General features: G+C 40.2%; 1 protein-coding gene across 1 annotated transcript; it reads left to right on the top strand.

The window, feature by feature from the left end:
• Nucleotides 1-144: 144 nt before the first annotated feature.
• oxsr1a (oxidative stress responsive kinase 1a) lies at nt 145-18,545 on the top strand. The gene is made up of 17 exons (XM_034231979.1): nt 145-2,634; nt 3,198-3,310; nt 4,742-4,850; nt 6,106-6,247; nt 7,526-7,581; nt 7,850-7,959; nt 8,073-8,174; nt 8,985-9,118; nt 9,251-9,299; nt 9,394-9,459; nt 9,948-10,070; nt 11,014-11,049; nt 11,232-11,360; nt 11,991-12,096; nt 12,671-12,739; nt 13,766-13,830; nt 15,570-18,545. Exons 1-17 carry the CDS (start codon nt 2,565-2,567, stop codon nt 15,642-15,644), a joined length of 1,554 nt encoding a protein of 517 aa, XP_034087870.1. The 5' UTR covers nt 145-2,564; the 3' UTR covers nt 15,645-18,545.
• The last annotated feature ends 570 nt before the right edge of the window (nt 18,546-19,115 follow it).

Here is a 19,115-nt window from a genome sequence, read left to right on the forward strand (position 1 = left end):
AGCCAGCCCTACTGATGTCACAACAGGTTAGGTTACACCTTAACATAGACTTACAGCAGTTAAAGCAGGTCACATTATTGGTGTTTCTGCAGCACCTGCTGACAGGTAAGGAAGCCTTATTATAATGCTGCTCTGTCAAACACTTCCAGGTATCAGTTCCTCACCCTGATGAAACTCTAGATGTGAGAAAGAGGGGAAGTTCACCTGAGAACCACCTATAGGATTTTATGGGTGGTTCTAATAAATACTCATATAGTGTGGAGTGGACATTTCCAAGCACTTCCTGTTGGCTTTGGCTGTGTTTTCATGCAGCCACCTGTTCCTCATTTGAACACAAGGTAAACACGATGAAGAAGGCTGAACAGCAGACTTGGCTAGTTGCCCGGACACACAGCTCACAGTGAATTGGAGCATATTGGTTACACTGAATGGGACAGATGATTTTTATTTTTTTTCTCCTCTCCTTTTCATGTGCAGCTTAGCCTTGGCAGGATAATAGCACTGCAATCACTGGTGCGTTGGGGCTCTTGTGGCTCTCAGCACTTCCCTTTCAGGCCTGGCTTATCCTCAGCGCACTGTCAGCATCAGGATGAGTGAGCTTTAATGCAGCTTCCGGGCAAAGACTGATCACTTCCAACAAACCCCACAAGGTTCAGAGAAACATGCAGGAAAACATGTGCAACAGACTACTTTACTGCACAATAATCTCAAACAGGACATTTGGCTTTTGTCCCTTTTCTGACTAGTTTGTATGCAATCCTTGTCTTTGTCCGAGGTCTTGCAGAAGAACAAATAACTCAATTTTCGGACATCTGCATGGCAAAACTAGTCGATGTGTTTTTGGTAGACGAGGAGATGACCTTTTGCAGCAAAGATGTGTGTATCAGCCTTACAGTATGTGGTGTCAGTGCATGAAATGTCTCACAAAATACTTCAATGCATTGCAGACAAACAATGGTCAGAGACTAACTGTATTGGTGAAGTCTGTGCCTTTGCTGGGTGTCTCTGCTTGTTCAACAAGTAAGAACAGGCCCTTCTAACACACTCCTATACCCAGTGTTGGGAAAACTCCTTTAATAGCTTTATGGGATGCAATATAACTTAGCGCTGGAAGAAGTTGAAATACAGCAAAGTCACCCTGGGGAGGAATTTGGTTAAAGCTAAACCCTAGCCTAACAGGAAGGAGAAATTCAGATGTGTGTGATACAGGTTTATCACAAAAGATGATTGAAGTTACAACAATGGCACTCAATTGAGTTGATTTGAAAAGGTGATCTGTCTTTCACGGGTCCAAATCATTAAATACCGCACAAAGAAAAAGGAGATGAACTGGTCAATGGGTTCTAAACAGTAGACAAGCAAAGGTATATACAAAGAAATGTTGCTCCTTTTATTGCCCACAATATACAGATAACAACACAAAAAAAGGTAAAAAAGTAAAATAGATGCTTGAATCACTTTGAAAATATAAAGATGAACTACCAGCCATCTACTGCAAACTTGGTTAACCTTCTACATTAACTTCACTAATCCCCAACCCTACCATCCTCTGCTGCCTCTCCCAAAACATCCTCAAGTCTCATGGCACTGAGTCAGTGACATGGATTATGCAATACCTGGGTTACAAAAGGATACAGCCCAAAGAGGAAGTAACATCGGAAACAATAAATACAAAGACAATATGTAAACAACTGTCTTAAGTGTATGAATACTGCATGGTGAACGCTTTGCCACATTTTGAATTACAAAATGGAAATTGAAGGATTCAATTAGCCTGAAAAAAACCCTTAAAGTTTAAGGTTTTTTTTGTAGCTGTGGAAATTACTTTTAGTAGGCTACTTCACTGCAGTACAAGTTTAAGGTATTTGTGCTTTTCCTAAAAAAGTACAATGGTTGTATAAAAATATCATGCGTGATAGACCACCTACTACACAGAATCATACAAAAACAATTAAGATCAGCCATAACATCTATCTAAATGTAAATTTGACATATTGGAATAATGGCATAATTCATACCACTTTAACTTTTTGAATGCAAGGCCTTTACTTGTAATTGCTATTTTACTTGAATAAATGACCAGAACACGCCTCCCACCAATTATTTTGGTATTTCCTATAGACTTTTTAAGATTAAGCAACATTGTCCCCTTCAAAAAGTGTTGTAATGTAGGCATTAGCGCCCTCTATTGGATATACTCTGCACACTTACAAGAGAGGAACATAAGAATAACATGTTTATTGTCTAAACACTAAACTATTTTAACTAACCGGTCCATCACTGTCGTCAACCTTTTTTGTATCGTGTTTCCGAATGTTAGGAACTTTTAACAGACTTTGCCACACTCAACATGGCGATGTCTCCGTCCCTCTCACTTAGTTCGTACGTAACACACTGCGTCAGTCGTGCGTAAAGTCGTGTTGACAAGAGCGGTAGGAGTTGTCAGCGGAACAGCAGCAGCCAGCATCACCGGAGCCGAATGGAGTAACCACAAATATATTATTCCAGACAGCGTCTCTGTTCCTCTTTAGAAGCAGTGTTTACACAGTTCAAACAACGACACCATGGCAGACGACCAGGCCTCTCAATCCTGGACCATCGACAGGGATGACTACGAACTCAATGAGGTGATAGGTGAGTAGCTTAGCTTGCTAAAGCTAGCACCCTAGCCTCCCCTGTCTCTACAGCGGCTGCCACTAGCCAAACTAGCCGAGTGGCATTGCATGTCTTTAGCTGACAGAAGGCCAGTTCCAGCCCGTAGCTACATGGCAGGAAGGTTAACAGCTCTGCAGAGTCTCCATCTAGCAAGGCCACATTATTTAATTAGGTTTCTGCTAGTTAGCGAGCTGTAGTTAGATGGCTGCCTAGCCAGTTAGCATGAAGCTAAACAGCTAGCTAACGCGTTTAGTCTGTAGTGCGTGAAGAGTCGTTGGTAGTTGGGGAGGGTGTGCTCTTTGCTGAAGGTATGACACGGATTACAGTGAGCCATTCATGCTTTAGTCGAGGTACCGTGACTAATGGCTTTGATCAAAAGAGTTAAGACTGCATATTACAGTAGTGTATAATACTGTACAATTCCTTAGTCCCCGATAATAGAAACTTCTCAAATTCAGCAGATTCTCACACACATTTAGTTGAGCTGTCAGGCTGTGAAGGCTCCTACAGTGAGAGGGTTTCACACTTGATGTTGTTCTCAGGGAGTGGAGCCACTGCAGTCGTCCAGGCAGCGTACTGCAAGCCGAGAAAGGAGAAGGTGGCCATCAAACGCATCAACCTGGAGAAGTGTCAAACCAGCATGGATGAGCTCCTGGTAAGGACCTGCGTCAGTGTGTGGGCCAGTATCTGCAGTCCAGATGTTTTTTACGTCACATTGTTGGGAGTGGTGTGGGGTCAGATCAGTCAAGGACAGATCAAAAGCTTGATACCACAAGAACCACCAAGTACTAAAACTGAGTCAAATCAATAATACAAATAGATTGTGAATGCAAATTAAATTATATATTATTTTGAATAATACAATGAAGCACAAGTCCTGATAATTGTTTACTACACTGATCAGTTATAGGCATAAATAGGATAAGTATTAAAGATATGTCTACTTTTTTACAAGTTGGATCTCTTTTGGTTGATGCCTCTATCTAATGATGTCTCTATCTAATGATGTCTCTATCTAATGATGTCTCTATCTAATGATGTCTCTATCTAATGATGTCTCTATCTAATGATGTCTCTATCTAATGATGTCTCTATCTAATGATGTCTCTATCTAATGATGTCTCTATCTAATGATGTCTCTATCTAATGATGTCTCTATCTAATGGAGGCATCATTAGATAAATAGCTTACTTTGTTTACTTTTTGAGCGTATATTCTTCAGATTTGCAACAGTGGAACTACATGAACTTAAAGGTTGAGTGTGTAAGATGTATTTAAACCAACAAAATACACCTGGTAGTGAGACCTTTTTCTTTTTTTTATTAGGATCCCCATTAGCACTAGTATAAGCATCGGCTATTCTTCCTGAGGTTCGCACACATAAGGTCAAACTTACACAATAAAGCCACATAAAAACAACGAACAACTCATCTTATTTAATAGTCAACCATTAAGTCGAACACACCATTGACAATGCCTCAAGAACACACTTCTACTACAAATAAACAATCATTTATAACAGACATGAGTCCTTGTCTGTCATGACCCAAAATGTATATTATATCCTGCACTTTCATACAAAATAACTTGAAGGAAAATAGGATATAAAAAAAAAGAAGTGTAGTTCTGATCTAATAAAAGCAATTCTTAGTTTCAGGTGAATATTCACTAATTCAATCATTGTCATAGATATTATATTCAATGTCCTCTAATATATTCCCTCTTTATCCTACACTCTGCATGTCATAAGGGAAACATTCATTTCTCATCATTCAAGCTCCATTGTTGCTTTCAAAGGACTGTCACATAGTGTCATTGCAATATACGCTATCTGAGTTATTATTTCATTCTATTACACCTTTCTCTCTGGACTTCACCTTTGTCATTAATGTCTTAACGGCTCAGTGGTAATGTAATGCAGGTAACTCCACCGTCTGGGTCTCTGTTACTCCTGCTTTAGGATTGACTCTGAGATCCAGCATGACGGAGCTGCTGAAGTATAACATCAATATTTGGTTAGTGACTTGCTGTGTACCGTAACAGCTCCCTGTGTGACCGTGTATCCTTTTCTTCCTCCTCCGTGCAGAAAGAGATCCAGGCCATGAGCCAGTGCCACCACCCGAACATCGTGTCTTATTATACCTCCTTTGTGGTGAAGGATGAGCTGTGGCTGGTGATGAAGCTGCTCAGTGGAGGTTAGTGCTTTCAAGAACAGTTGCTTCTGACTTGGCTGACTCTTATCTTCACCGTGACTTTGATTCTCTTTGTCATACCTCATTACTAGTTTTTTGAAAAGACCACAAATGATCCACAGCTTGAACTTTGACTAAAGGTTTGGTAAGTCACCAGAGAGCAGTTTGACATATTCTGGATAACGGGCTACATGAACCGACTTGACGTAACACTGAGGTCATTCTAAAGCAGCTACAATGTTGTACAATTTATATAACATTAATGTTGACATCCTATCTTTTCTCTGTGCTAGTAGTAGCAGTCTGACACAATTCCTTTATTTCTTCTCACTAAACTTCAGCAGAGAGATTTGGCCAAAAATATTGATCACGTTTTGGATGATTTCATATGTTGACATCAATTTTGACAACATTTTTCTAGTAATTTAAATAATAAATATAATCTATGAAATAACTACCTAGTAAATCCAAATGTGTGTATACTCCTGTGAGAATTTACTCATAAATGCAAATAAACAGGCAAAACTCTAAAGAAAGATTCAATGGATACAGTCATTGCCTTATTTTATCTAAATAACAACATTTTAGATAAGGGTTTTTGGTGTGCATCAGACTTTGTGTAGCCAAGCAGAAGTAACGGCCCGTCCACACAGCGGCGTGCGTTGAAGCTTGCCAGCGGGCGTGTCTGAAACTCGACCAACAACCAATCACATGAATCTCCCGCCCCTGACACACAAGCAGCGGTTTGATTGGCTAGAGCTTTTACTGGCATATGATTCGATTGGCTGACGCTTCTGCCGAGGCTTCAAAAGTTGAAAATTGCTCAACTTTTGCAGCGAGCCACGCCAGCAAAGCTCCGCGTCGCTTCCCACAATGCAGTTCGGCGACGCACGGGCCGTAAGAGCTAAGTTGTGTCCTCTACATGTTCGCCAAACCGCGCATCTCGAGCCACGATTAGAATTTTAAGCGTCGTCCAAATTGCCTTCATTTTGCCGTAATAAAGTTAGTTTGCTGATTTCAACATTGGGATTGAAACGATATAGAAAAATATCCATCAGACATTTTTATAAAGTTTTGACGCTCTACATAATAATAGTCATATCACCTATCCCTTCTTTAAGCTGCTTTCACTTCGATTTAGTTTTGTTTACGAACCTCCACCAGATAAATGCCAGTCATTTGAACTACTCGCCAAACTGGAGAACCCCTCCTCCTATCATCAGCATTATTTATGACGGATCCTCTGCCTCTCCCTCAGGCTCAGTGTTGGACATCATCAAGCATATCATCTCTCGCGGCGAGCACAAGACCGGAGTGTTGGACGAGGCTAGCATCGCCAGTATCCTGAAAGAAGTCTTGGAGGGGCTGGAGTACCTTCACAAAAACGGGCAGATTCACCGGTGAGTCCTGATGATGTGTGTGCAGGCTGCAACCCAACCGCCGTGTTATCACTGCACTCTGTGTTCATCACTCACTCCTCCCTCTGCTCACTCAGACTTTCATCTCCGCATATAAGCGCGTGGCTTGAACTAGACCTCGCTGCTTCAATATTTAATACAGTGTAAATGTATAATTGAACAGGTTTGTTTTGCATAAATGCTCCACTCAGGAACACTGAACTACCGCTGAGAAAAAAGCCTCTCAGTGTCAAGTTGTTTCAAATGAACAGCTCATTTCAACTGTCTTGGTCATAGCTTAAAAATCAAGATGTGTCTCTTTGGATAAGTCCAATTATCACTTGATTTGCTGATGTTTTAATTGCATTTAGAGTGAGTGCGCAGCTTTTCATTAGACGGAGAGAGCAGCTGCTGATTCTAACTCACTTATACCTAAGCAGGAGAGAAAGAGGGCTTGTGAAAGGTTGAGGCCGGGCTAATCCATTCCTGTCTTTGTGCATACTTTGCAAACAGAAATCAGGTGGATTAAAATGGGGCAGATCAAAGGTTCGAGCACATGAGTGAAGAGTTAATTTGAGTCACGGTGCACAGCCTCACCACTCCTCTGTGTCTGCTGATTCATTCCTACTAAGAACCAGAATGAACACACATAGCATACACACATTTGTGTAACTTTGCCTTACTTGAAACTTCCGTTGTATGTTTATAAAGTATAACCATGAACATATTAAGATTTTAGCCTTAACAGACCATTTACAGGCAAAACAAACCATATAACACACAACAGGAAAGGGCAAACCCTGAAAGAGCATAAAAGGGTCTCTTTAAGGCCTATTATAAAGATGTATTATCTATCAATACTATGTCAATACCAATCTATTTATTTTAAACCATGAATTAGTGTCTATATACACAAATGTAAAGGTGTGTGTATTCTATTTCAAGAACTCCCAATTGCTATTAGCAGATATGCCAATGAATTTCAATATAATATAAATAAATGTTTCTTGGGTTTTTCCTAATGGTCTTAATAGAATCAGAATTCCTTTATTAGTACCACATCGACAAATACGTACACGACCATGGCTAAAAGATTAGTAGCAGTTTAAAGTGACATAAATAACATATTAAAGTAATGAGACCTTATACAAATAAAACTGATGGGACATTTCTTTCTAATATGTCAATACATTTGCCGTCTTTTAGAAATAACACCACTGATATTGTCTCAAATATAATTGTTGCATCTCGTGTTTTGATTCTCTTGGTCTTCCTTCACAGGGATCTAAAAGCTGGAAACATCCTTCTTGGGGACGATGGCTTTGTGCAAATTGCTGGTACATTATTATTATTTCTGCAGGGTTTTTTTTGACCATATTTCTTTCTGTGCTTCTGCTTAGTTACAGCTTGAAGTCCCTTTGTAGACAGTCTCTGTTTGTAAGTTTAAAATGTTGGTACAGTATCTAGCTTAATGAACAATGTCCTCATTGTTTCAGTCTGTAAATGTAAAATGACGGGCCTTTTTTGTGGGAGATTAGTCTAAATATTGAAGTGGATTTCCTCTCATTTTTTCCTCCCTGTCATACATTCCCAATCCTTCTCCAGACTTCGGTGTGAGTGCCTTTCTATCAGCTGGAGGAGACATGACCAGGAACAAGGTCCGGAAGACGTTTGTGGGGACGCCGTGTTGGATGGCGCCCGAGGTCATGGAGCAGGTAAAGGAGGCTTGTTTCCTAGATCTGTTTTCTCTCAGTAATGCCCGATAACCTCGGTGATGAAAGGATGACTGGGCAGCTTTGTTCACTCGCTTCTGTTTTTTAATCCGCAGGTCCGCGGCTACGACTTCAAAGCCGACATCTGGAGTTTCGGAATAACAGCCATCGAACTGGCCACTGGGGCTGCACCATATCACAAATACCCACCGATGAAGGTACGTTTGTGTGCGCACTGGTATTTTACTGAATGTCAGGTGTCTACTTTCACATTTAGTGTTGCTGGCTACAGCGGTCTGCTTGATCAACTCAAATGTTTAGCTTTGTTTCACAGTAAAGATGATTTCAGACATCCTTTGCAACGCAAGGAAAGAGTTCTGTAGACTGTTGCAGTGACTGGCTGAAAAAGCTAATGTCCTTAAGATATGATATGTAAAATGTCTGCGTTTAAATGTCTAAAAATTACTAAACCTATCTTCTAAATGTTATTGAGTTATGCATTTACATTATCCCACATTTTCCAACCATTTTAATACCCAGAGAAAAGGAAAATTGACAGTTTCATTTGGTCGCCTTTAGTTGCGACCAAATTGTCAGTGTTTATCTGCAGGAAGTGGTTTTGCTTCGATACAATTTTAAATCATTGTTAAGTTTATAGTTTATCCAGATTAAGGATTTAAGATATCTTTATCTTAATTATCAAAGAAAGTAAGCCAATGTTAGCCTTTAGCTAGTAGCCGATTCCTGTCCATTTGTTTCATAAAAGAAGGGACTACTGCAGATCATTTGGCTCCTTATTCTAACTTCTTGAACTGATGCCTGCATTTACCATATTCCACGACCCAACGTCTCTTCTCTGCGCCACCAAACTCAATCTTTTGGTTTTCTTTTCTATTTAAAGGAAACTACACATTATGCGTTTATTTCCAAATAAACTTTTGGACTCCATTTCTTCCTGTTTTTGATAAAAGTTGACTCCTTTATGAATCAACATCATTTGACTGAAACCCACCTCTGTGTGCCTGCAGGTGCTGATGCTGACTCTGCAGAACGACCCTCCCTGTCTGGAGACAGGCATCACAGACAAGGATATGGTGAAGAAGTATGGCAAGTCCTTCCGGAAGATGCTCTCTCTGTGTTTACAGAAAGATCCAGAAAAAAGGTCAGTTAGTCCTCATGCCTTTTTCTTTCTCCCTTGACCAGATTAAAGCGGTGCTTGTTTTTCTTTCCGTTAGATTCCCCAGTTGTGTAATGAATGTAATGAAGAGCCTTGTGTCTTCTCTCTCCTATTTAGGCCAACTGCAGCCGAGCTGCTGAAGCATAAATTCTTCACTAAAGCCAAAGTGAGCCGTACTTCACTGTTCAATAAACTGAAATATATATTTTGTGTTTCACAGAGTTTCTTGACAGTAAGACATGTTTTTCTTTCTGTTACAGAACAACGAGTACTTGCAGGAGCGTCTTCTACACAAAGGTCCAACAATAACGGAGCGATCCAAAAAGGTTTGTCTTTACTAATATGAATGCACGCTAGTCTCTAAACCATTGTTATGTTATTATGTCTAGGCCATTTCCCAGTGGGAACCATGGGTGTATAAAGAGGACTGGTTACAGCGTTAGAGGCGGGGTCTTGTTCATTCCTATAAACGTTTTTCAGTGTGGCATGAAGCCAAATATGGCCTGACTCGAGTACAACAAAACCTGGATAAAGGAAAACATGTGCATTGTATTTCCTAAAGCCCTGCCTTCAATCTGCTCCCTCACGCACCGGGTCGCCTCAGTCAAATGAATGGGAAATTAGGGAAAGTAACTCTGGATTTGACTTTTAGCGCATTACAACTTTAAGGACCTAATGATAAAAATGAGGGCTGTTCAATTGTTTGTACTGTTAAGTAAACCTTTGTAAAAATGTGCTTCACCGCCCAGCTCACTTCCTAGAGGCTTGGTTTGAATGTGTCAATATCTTTTTATGAATTGTTTTCTCTGTTTAGGTGCGTCGCGTGCCCGGCTCCAGCGGCCGTCTCCACAAGACGGAGGACGGCAGCTGGGAGTGGAGCGACGACGAGCTGGACGAGGAGAGCGAGGAGGGCAAAGCTGCTGTGGCGGCTCTGCGGGTGAGACTCTGCATGCCTGTGTCTCCATACAGTCACCTCCTTTAACTTGTTAGGCCTCTATTATGTGCCTATTTACGGCCAGCAGATGGTGCTGTAGAACTTCTAGTCTGAACATTTATTCTCCCTCCTGCATCATCATAGAACAAGTTCAGTTTCCCTGAGCAAATAATCCAAGAATCGATCATGATCTAGAGAACTGAAACAGTCGTAGACCAATAATGGGCATCAGAGATTTATTGTTTATAAAAGTATTTCACTAAGGCAACACAAGGGAAGGCTTCTCCACTCATTGACTGTATTTTCTATCTGCTAAGTGGACTTAAACGTTTAGTCATTTCATTTACTTTCATTTAAGTTCTTAAAAGAATATTGTCGTTTTTGGATTTTATTTAGTTTTTTATAACCTGTGGATATTTATTTAGTTTTTTAATTGTTTTAATCTTAAATTAGAATTCTTTTAATATAAGAAAGTGCATAGACAGTGCAGAGTTCACGGTGTTAAATAAATGTTATATTTTATTTATTCATTTTCATTTAGAAATAAAGCCAAGTTTGTGTCATTTGTTAATATTATTTAATTGCTGCATTTTATACGATCCAAAAACCCCAGAAAAATCTATATGCATTATGTTTCTGTCCTCCTCACATATATTGCCATCAGCAAATGGATAAACCCTTATGAGTCGACCACTAATGAGAATAAGTAGACCAGACACCTGATCAGATCTCTTGTTCGTATTAAACTCCAACATTTCTTCACGCTCAATTGATGTCTTGGTGCGGGATGTAACTGTCTGCTCTCTAAACGGTGATTTCAGTTCGACCCTGTGTTTGAAGTCCCGTTGTGTCAAATTCCTTCAATCCTACATCAGTCTACATTGGGGAATGTAAAAGGAATATTGCATGTTGTTAATCCTGACAATCTGTCATGTCCATTCTGCAGTCCCCCAGAGTGAAGGACGGCTCCGAGAATATGGAGGTGAGTCCTTTTGTAGTGGACATGACTTCAAAAATCTTGATTTATTGTAATGCCTTGCTGAAACGATCTGCATGACTGTCCTGTGTGTGTGTGTGTCTGTGTGTGTGTGTGTGTGTATCCTTTTCATTCATGTTAAACAACAAAAATACCCCGCTGATTTATTTTGCAATCGTGTGTCTTAGCTTTTCCCGCCAGCAGATGGCTCCTCACAGCATCTGCAGCCCCCCGGTGCGGCACCCCAGCCGGGGGAGGAGGCTCCAGCGCCGGTTCCCACTCAGACGGCGAGCCCCTCACATGCACCCCCTGCTCAGGTAACACCACACTCCCAGGTTCTATCCGGTTCCATGAAACGCGTAAAGATTCAAAGGCTTCTTATTGTCATACGGACACTATTACATTTTGTATAGCTGACACTTTGCAGCCAGATTAGCTTTTAATAAGCCAAACCATTGTTATTCCTATGTAAGCCAATTCTTTCCAAGTGCTACTTAGAGAAGTGGGATTTGTTTTTGGGCCAAGGTGCAGTTAAAACATTAACTCATGCTGCACCATTACATTAAGTGTTTTCTAAAGGTATGCTGTGGTATATTCTTGTCAACAAGCTAAAACTGAACATCTGGCTCCATATTGCTAACGGTTGTCAAAAACGACACAATGCACCTTTTTAAATGTAGCTTTCTATAAACTCCACATGCCTTGCTTTGTTAAATAGTTCACAATCACACTTCAAAATGCATGACAGCTCATTCAGATAAATGTGCATCACAACCATAGTCCAAACCCTAAACCACAGAAGCTAGAAAAAGAAAGAAACCCTTTGCCCTGGTAAACAATGTAAATACTGACTACAGGGGTCATTTGAAAACACATCATTCACATTGTCAGTGATAGGAATGTTTACGTTGTTGTTGTGCTGTTGAGTAAATGCGTTTCTGTTACAGGATCCTGCTGCAGGCAATGCCAGTGTTCCCATCAGCCTCGTCCTGAGACTGAGGAATCCCAAGAAGGAACTCAACGACATCCGGTTTGAGTTCATGTCCGGCAGAGGTACGGTGGATCCTATATCTTCCTGTGTTTCCAGGCTTTAATTAGGAAAAACTGTGGAAGTCCGACAAATGTCTGTCTCTCCAGTCAAAAGGTCTGGTCAAAATAATTCCCTCTAAGCACAATTTGAAGTTAAGTCGAGTCAGCAGCAGCGCTTCTCATTCATTCCAAAAGTGCGCAACAAGATGCCATCACTGAGGACAGAAAAGTGCTTGATTTTCAGTCAGCAGCCGCATGCCTTAATTATAATGTAATCCGCCAGACAGGCCAACATGTTTTTTAGTCTGATTTCAAATAGTGTTGCTTTTCTATTCTATCTAAGAAAATGTAAGCCTAAAGCTACGGAAAATGTTTTCTTCTAAAAGTTACGGCGTAGGCTTGTATTATTTCTTTTTTATTTAGAGTTATGCAGTCTCTTGACGGGACTATTTGACCGTAATTCTCCCAATTGTCCCGGACATTGAAATCTTCCCGGACACGTTGACCGCCACTGTTCTTTTCTAACAGAACCTCTTCCTAGCTTTCATTAAGAAGCTCACAGTCTCAGGTCTAACCCTCTGGTTTCCCTCTCCCGCAGATTCAGCCGACGGAGTTTCTCAGGAGTTGGTCTCCGCGGGTCTGGTTGATGGGAGGGACTTAGTCATTGGTGAGTACTAGGTATAGAGTGGTGCAGGGATGACGTATTTACCCGGAAATAAGCTGCACATGGGTTCCCTCGACAAAAAAGCAATGGGATTTCTCCATAGGATTTTGGAAAATAGCTGGAAATAAGGTCTGTGGTTGACACACATTTAAGAGACAGATCACGTTTTGTTCAGCCGGATAATATCCACATGTCTACCCTACTTTTATAATTTTCGAATCATAAATCTAGTCGCAAAATGCTAATGTTATGCTATAAAGGAACTATAGCAGGGTCGCTGCTTCAACGTCACGCCAACTTAAGATCCATATTCAAACATACAGATTGTAAATGGTACAAGTTGAAGCGTTTGTTTGAACAGTTTGCAGGAGGCAGGTACTTGCTTTCAAGCAGAACAGGCCAAACAAACTTAGCGGGAGTGTTCACGTGTTCGGCGTAATGACGTACAACGTCCTCGATAACTTCTGTAGTCCTATTCAGCCACTTGGTAACAACCATTGTTTTTCAGACACGTCAACTCTTCAGAAATCACCAGTGAGGTCACTGCTGATGTATTTAATGTCGTAGAACAAAACGTGATCTGTCTCTTCAATCTGTGTCAAACACAGACCTTATTTGGAGCTATTTTCCAAAATCCTACGGAGAAATCCCATTGGCTCTGAGCCGAGGGAACCCGTAGTGGTAAAATGCTAACTCACTTCCGGGTTTCAGGACTCGTCACTGCACCACTCTATAGCACTGCGTGATGGTGTCAAATCAGATAAATTGAAACTTTTTCCTGAGAAAGTCCTTTTTTGTCTTCTTGGTTTAGTTTTCTGACTTCATTGCAGCAAATGCAAAGATCATGATGTTCTTTGTGATAGATTACTCAGAAGAGATGTTAAATATGCTGACACATCCTGATCTGAAAACAGCTGCTTTATGGTTTTATAATGTGCATGTGCTTCTAAAACCGGTTCTTTCCTGTTCACACTGATCATGATAAGAAGTCCTGTTATCTGACCTGCTGCTCTTTTATCTCCTGTCTAGTCGCTGCCAATTTGCAAAAGATTGTCGATGATCCGCTTGGTAACAAAAATGTGACTTTTAAACTGGTAAGTATACAGATGGAAGAGGATAACATGAATATCAAAAGGTTTTCATTATAAATCAATGAATTGTAATGTTTTATTTCCAATGTATTCTTCCAATTACATGTCTCTTTATCATAACACATAATGTGGCCTTAACTGTGGCAATAACATTTTAAACAGTTTTTATATGAGCTTATCAATTAAGCACCAATGTGAGATCTATTTTTTGTGAGGCATCGTTCATATTAGTAGATGCTTCTTGTGAAAAGAAAAGTTTGAGTGATTTTAATAAATCAAAGTAGCTTAAACCACACCTTCAATCCTGCTTCACTTAGGTTTGCTAACTCCTAACGCTTGTTAATGTTTTTCTTTAACCCGGACTGTGTTTAATGTTTAAATTATCTATTTTATATGGAAAAAATCAAATAGAATAAGTTCAGTTTTTAGTTAAAATGCATTGTGTTAGTTCATTATTTTATCTCCGATGAAGTTCAGACCTTAGTTTAACACTCATTTATAGATAAATGCAATTCCATGGTAATTGCAATGGTGATTCCAAACCAGTGGTGGCGCTAGACTTTTTCGCTGTCCGTCATTTTGACGGACAGGATCGTAACATTTCCGTTGAAATACATTATTACCCGTCGGTTTGTACACAACTCAGACGGGGGGTTAGGGGGCAGTTACGGCCCGTCCACACAGCAGCGTTAAAAAATCTTCCAACGCTTCTGCCCATTCACTTTGAATGGGGTGACGTCACGTTGCCTCACTTTTCGCCGAACTGCATTGTGGGACGCAAAGCGAAGATTTCCAGGATTTTCAGGATTCAAAAGTTGAGCAATGTTCAACTTTTGAAGCTGAGGTGGAAGCGTCAGCCAATCAAATCCCGTTTATGCAAATCTGACAGTACAAGCGCTAGCCAATCAAACCGCGTGCAAGCTGGGAGAGCCAGACCGCAGTTCATTTTCTATATTCCTGAAAATGGAGGAGAACTTAGTTATTGCGGTAGCAAATCACCCGGTTCTTTATGACCAGTCCCTATTTACCTACCGGGATACAAACCGGAGGAACCAGGCATGGAGGGAGGTGGCAGAGACAGTGGGTGAAACTGGTAGGTTTTCGCCTGTTTGGGGATTTTATATCCAGTTTACTTCGTTTTAACATTGCTATTGCTTTGTATGTAGGGGGCGGGAGATTCATGTGATTGGTTGTTGGTCGGGTTGCACGCAAAAAATCCCCAAGCTTCAGATACGCCCACCTCCAAGATTTTTTTTAACTTGGCTGTGTTGACGTACCGTTCTGCTCGTGAACTGTTAGCGCCGGTGTTATGCCGTGTTATGCATGCTCACTGCACCTCGCGGGAGCGCGCGCAGCGTAAAGCAAAAACTCCCGGACATTTCAATGATTTGTACGCCAAATTTAGGTTTGGAAACGATATCATTTCTTTTTTGGCTGGCATGCATAACACGGCATAACACCGGAGCCTCGCTGCGGGGAAACTTTGGCGCTGTTCTGAGTTTGTTCTAATCTGTCAAAATGACGGACTGCTTTCAGATTTTTCCGTCCTTGTTAAAAAAAATCCGTCATAGACAGAAAATATTCGGTTAACGCGACCACTGTTTCAAACTGTTCACATTTTTTTCAGTTTTCTCACCACTGTATAGATACACGTCATTGTTTTTTACAAGATTTAATGTCAATTAAAGTTTTCAAAGATTATACAAAAGTTCCAGTTTGTGATCATGTTCCCTGTTTTCCAGGCATCTGGCGTGGAGGAGTCTGAAATTCCCGATGATATTAAACTCATTGGATTTGCGCAGCTCAGCATCAGTTAAGTCAAGGTCAGCCATCAACAGAGGATAGAAACTAATGGTATTGCACAGCTGCATTGTAGTAAATTCCAAGAAACCACTACTGCCAAAGAGAGGGCGAGGAAGACGATGATGATGATGAGGAGTCGGGAAGCTGGCAGGAGTGCAACACTACTGCAGGATGCATGAGGACCACATTGAGAAGGGGCTCAGTTCATTACAGGAATCACACTTGAAACGTTTACAGTGCGCTTATACAGTGAATGGGAGAAGAGATGCAATCAACTATATCAACTCCTAATTTCTTCTTCTTCTTTCTTTTGCTTCATACCTAAGCACAATCCAAACCATCTCCTGCCAGTACTGGAAGCGATTGCCTTTTCTTTTTTAAATCAAATGTGCCACAACACTCACAAGAGTGTTGTGCTTACTTTATATGGCACTTTATGACACACTGAAATTGAAAAGTGTATATTCAGCCTTAGTTAGTCAAAGTATAGATTTTACCAGTGTGTTTGGTGAAAATAAAATTGAGTATCTGTGATTATTAGGTGTATTATATGTACGCCTACCCAAGAAATCTTAGGAAAATCTCCTTTAACACTGATAAAACTAATTTAGACACACTGTAGCATAGTTTTAGTTTTGTAATTCTGTAAATTCAGATGGATTTTTATGTAGAATATAAGAAAGTTACCAGATTTCTGTACACAGCAGCTCCAGGCGTGTGGTGTGGTGGTTTTGTCAAAACATACCCAAAGTGTTTAGGCTCTGACTGCACGGCTGAAACCATTCAAAGACACACAAGGGTCAATTATAACTGCAGTAACAACCCTTTTTCAGATGGCCTTTCCCGAGATGTTCAAAGAAAGCATTATTTTCACAGATTTAGACCTGGCTTATATTCTTCTACTATGCAATAGGTGTTTTATTTTCGCCGCGTGTGACCACTGGCTGCTAATATTACTTCTCTTGAGATGAATACATTTACTTTTTGTGCTTGTACTGCACTAGGAGTTCACAAAGTCAGACAGGCAGCTTCAGGAACCTGCAGTGAGACTTCCTTTCGTAATAACAAGCAAAGTGAAACATTAACAGGCACAACAGACAGAAGCGGGTAATGTTTGTCAATGTTCCCGTGTAAATGGGGATCACTTGGTCCGTTTACCATTACTGATCTAACAGCTGGGAAGAATCCTGAATGCTGGCAATGAAAGTTGAGTCTGGAGCTGCTAGTGTTACAGGCTGACAGACGATGAACTTCTGTGGAGTGGTGCACGCTCAAAAACTGAAAATTATCAACCAAAGTAAAATATAGTTTAAATGGTCAGTTTACCCAAATTGCTAAAAAAAAAAAGTAATATTTTGTCACTTGCCTCAAGTGGTATTGAGCTGATACATTTGGTCTTATCTGCCTCTTATTTCATACAGTTCATGTCTATGGAATGTAGCCATGCTAGCGGCTTAAATATTGCGTTGTAATGAGCTAAATATATTTAAGATCCCTAAATCGTTTGTCACTGGTGATTCTTTGTTCCACCAGAATATCAAAAAATAAAAACATTTTGAATTGGTTTATAACCAATAAACTAATACCATACACATTAGCTTCAGCTGTGCTTTGTTTTTAGCGCTAAGTAGCTAAAGTTGGCATGCTAACACGCTAAACTGAGATCGTGAACATTACACCCGCTAAACATTAGCATGTTGGCATTGCCATTGGAAAACGTTAGCACGCTATTAGCTAGTAAATCCTCGCAGTGCAGCTAGCATGACGCTACACTTATCACAAATTCAATTCCATGTACATGCATTGTATTTATGGGCAGCAGGAATCTTAAGAGAAACCCCTAGAGGTAAATGTTTCCTATATTGGGTGAAATAAGCCTTTAAACTTCTCCAGAAGCCAGTTATTATCCAGTTTTTGTTCCTTCTCACTAGGCAAGTTGTTGTGCCAGTACAGTAGTCTCTTTGCTATATAAACTTTCACCAACAAATCACTGTCGTCACTCCCTGTGTAGCTGTATGGTTGTTTAGTACCTCGTGCAAGGCCTGCGACATGGCTCCGAGTTCAGGTACTGATGTAAATGGTGTATGTAAAGATGTTGTAAATGTACGTATGATGGCAACTCCATGCACTGTCACACAAACATCATGAGGGTTGTATGTAACCATGTAGATGCATTGACTGTTTAAGTGTCCTGTCAGATAAATGGAACATTTGACTTGTAAATATAGATTAAGGCAGATTGAGACTGCTCATGTTCAGTACACAGTTGAATTTTTTTTGTAGTATTTTTCCACTGTTGGCCTTTATCAAAGCATCACTTATGCACAAATTATTTGTTTAATTGGCACCTTATTGACATGTTAACATGCGTATTTTCGGGATTACATGCAATTTATAATCACACACTTTGTGCTTTGACGTCCTGATATGCAGTTTTCTCACCGAAACCTGTCCGATGCTAATGCATACAATATCATTTTCATAAGACGGGCAGCACAGGTTACACTCTTCCCCCCTGTGTGTGTATGTGTGCGATTTTGGTGATAACATGATTGATCATCAAATGCTTTGAGCTGAAAGTCACTTAGATATTCTTAATTTCTTTCCATTTTTATTGTTTACTTATCAGAAACAACATTATTCTGCCTCTTAATGGAGACACCAAATGATTAGTATCAATTGAATCACTTAATTGGCGAGCAAATGTGTTCTTTTTTTTCTTTTTTACAGATCATTACATATATTTTTTAAATATCATTGATTATACAATGTGTACATCGACAAATGCATAATTTGAAGTGGAATATTTCTGATAAGATACAAAGGAGATTCCTTGACATGTATAGATTATTGGATAATGTCAACAAATGCAAATTATTTTTAGTAGCTGAATAAAGTCACATGATGGAATTCAATTGGTGAGGACAATGGTTAATTACATTAACTTATCTATCTTTCTTACAGTGCAGACGCTTTTCTGCTTGCTCCTGCCTCTGCTTACTTTTTATGCTGATTTTCCTATTCTTATTCTCTGAAAACTTCGAGCAGCGGCTCCTGGACATTAACTTATCACTGGGACAGTTCATCTTCGTAAATAGACGGAGGGTTTCAGCCATATTTCAACATTTTTACGACGACCTCAGTCTTACAGTAGCGTGGCCTAGCAACAGCTAAAGCCTGGTAGGCTACTGCATGCTATTTAGCTTAAGCTAGTTGGTAGCAAAATGCCTCCGTTCTCTACAGATGACTTCCACAAACTTATACAGAAGATAGCTGTGTTGGAAATGAAAATGCAACGGTTGGAAGTTAACGTGGAAGTGAATGGACTATGTCATGGGAATGACACCACTTTACCAGTGTTGCAAAATAATGGAGAAGGGTATGCTAACTCACAGCTAGTTAGCAGCTACAATGATTCCAAGGAACAGGAGGGCTGTGTACTGGGTAATAAATCTACAAGTGGTAGTCCTCCCTGGAACTCTCTG

The sequence above is a fragment of the Gymnodraco acuticeps genome, unplaced genomic scaffold (assembly GCF_902827175.1).
Source record: "Gymnodraco acuticeps unplaced genomic scaffold, fGymAcu1.1, whole genome shotgun sequence".
Taxonomy (NCBI): domain Eukaryota; kingdom Metazoa; phylum Chordata; class Actinopteri; order Perciformes; family Bathydraconidae; genus Gymnodraco; species Gymnodraco acuticeps.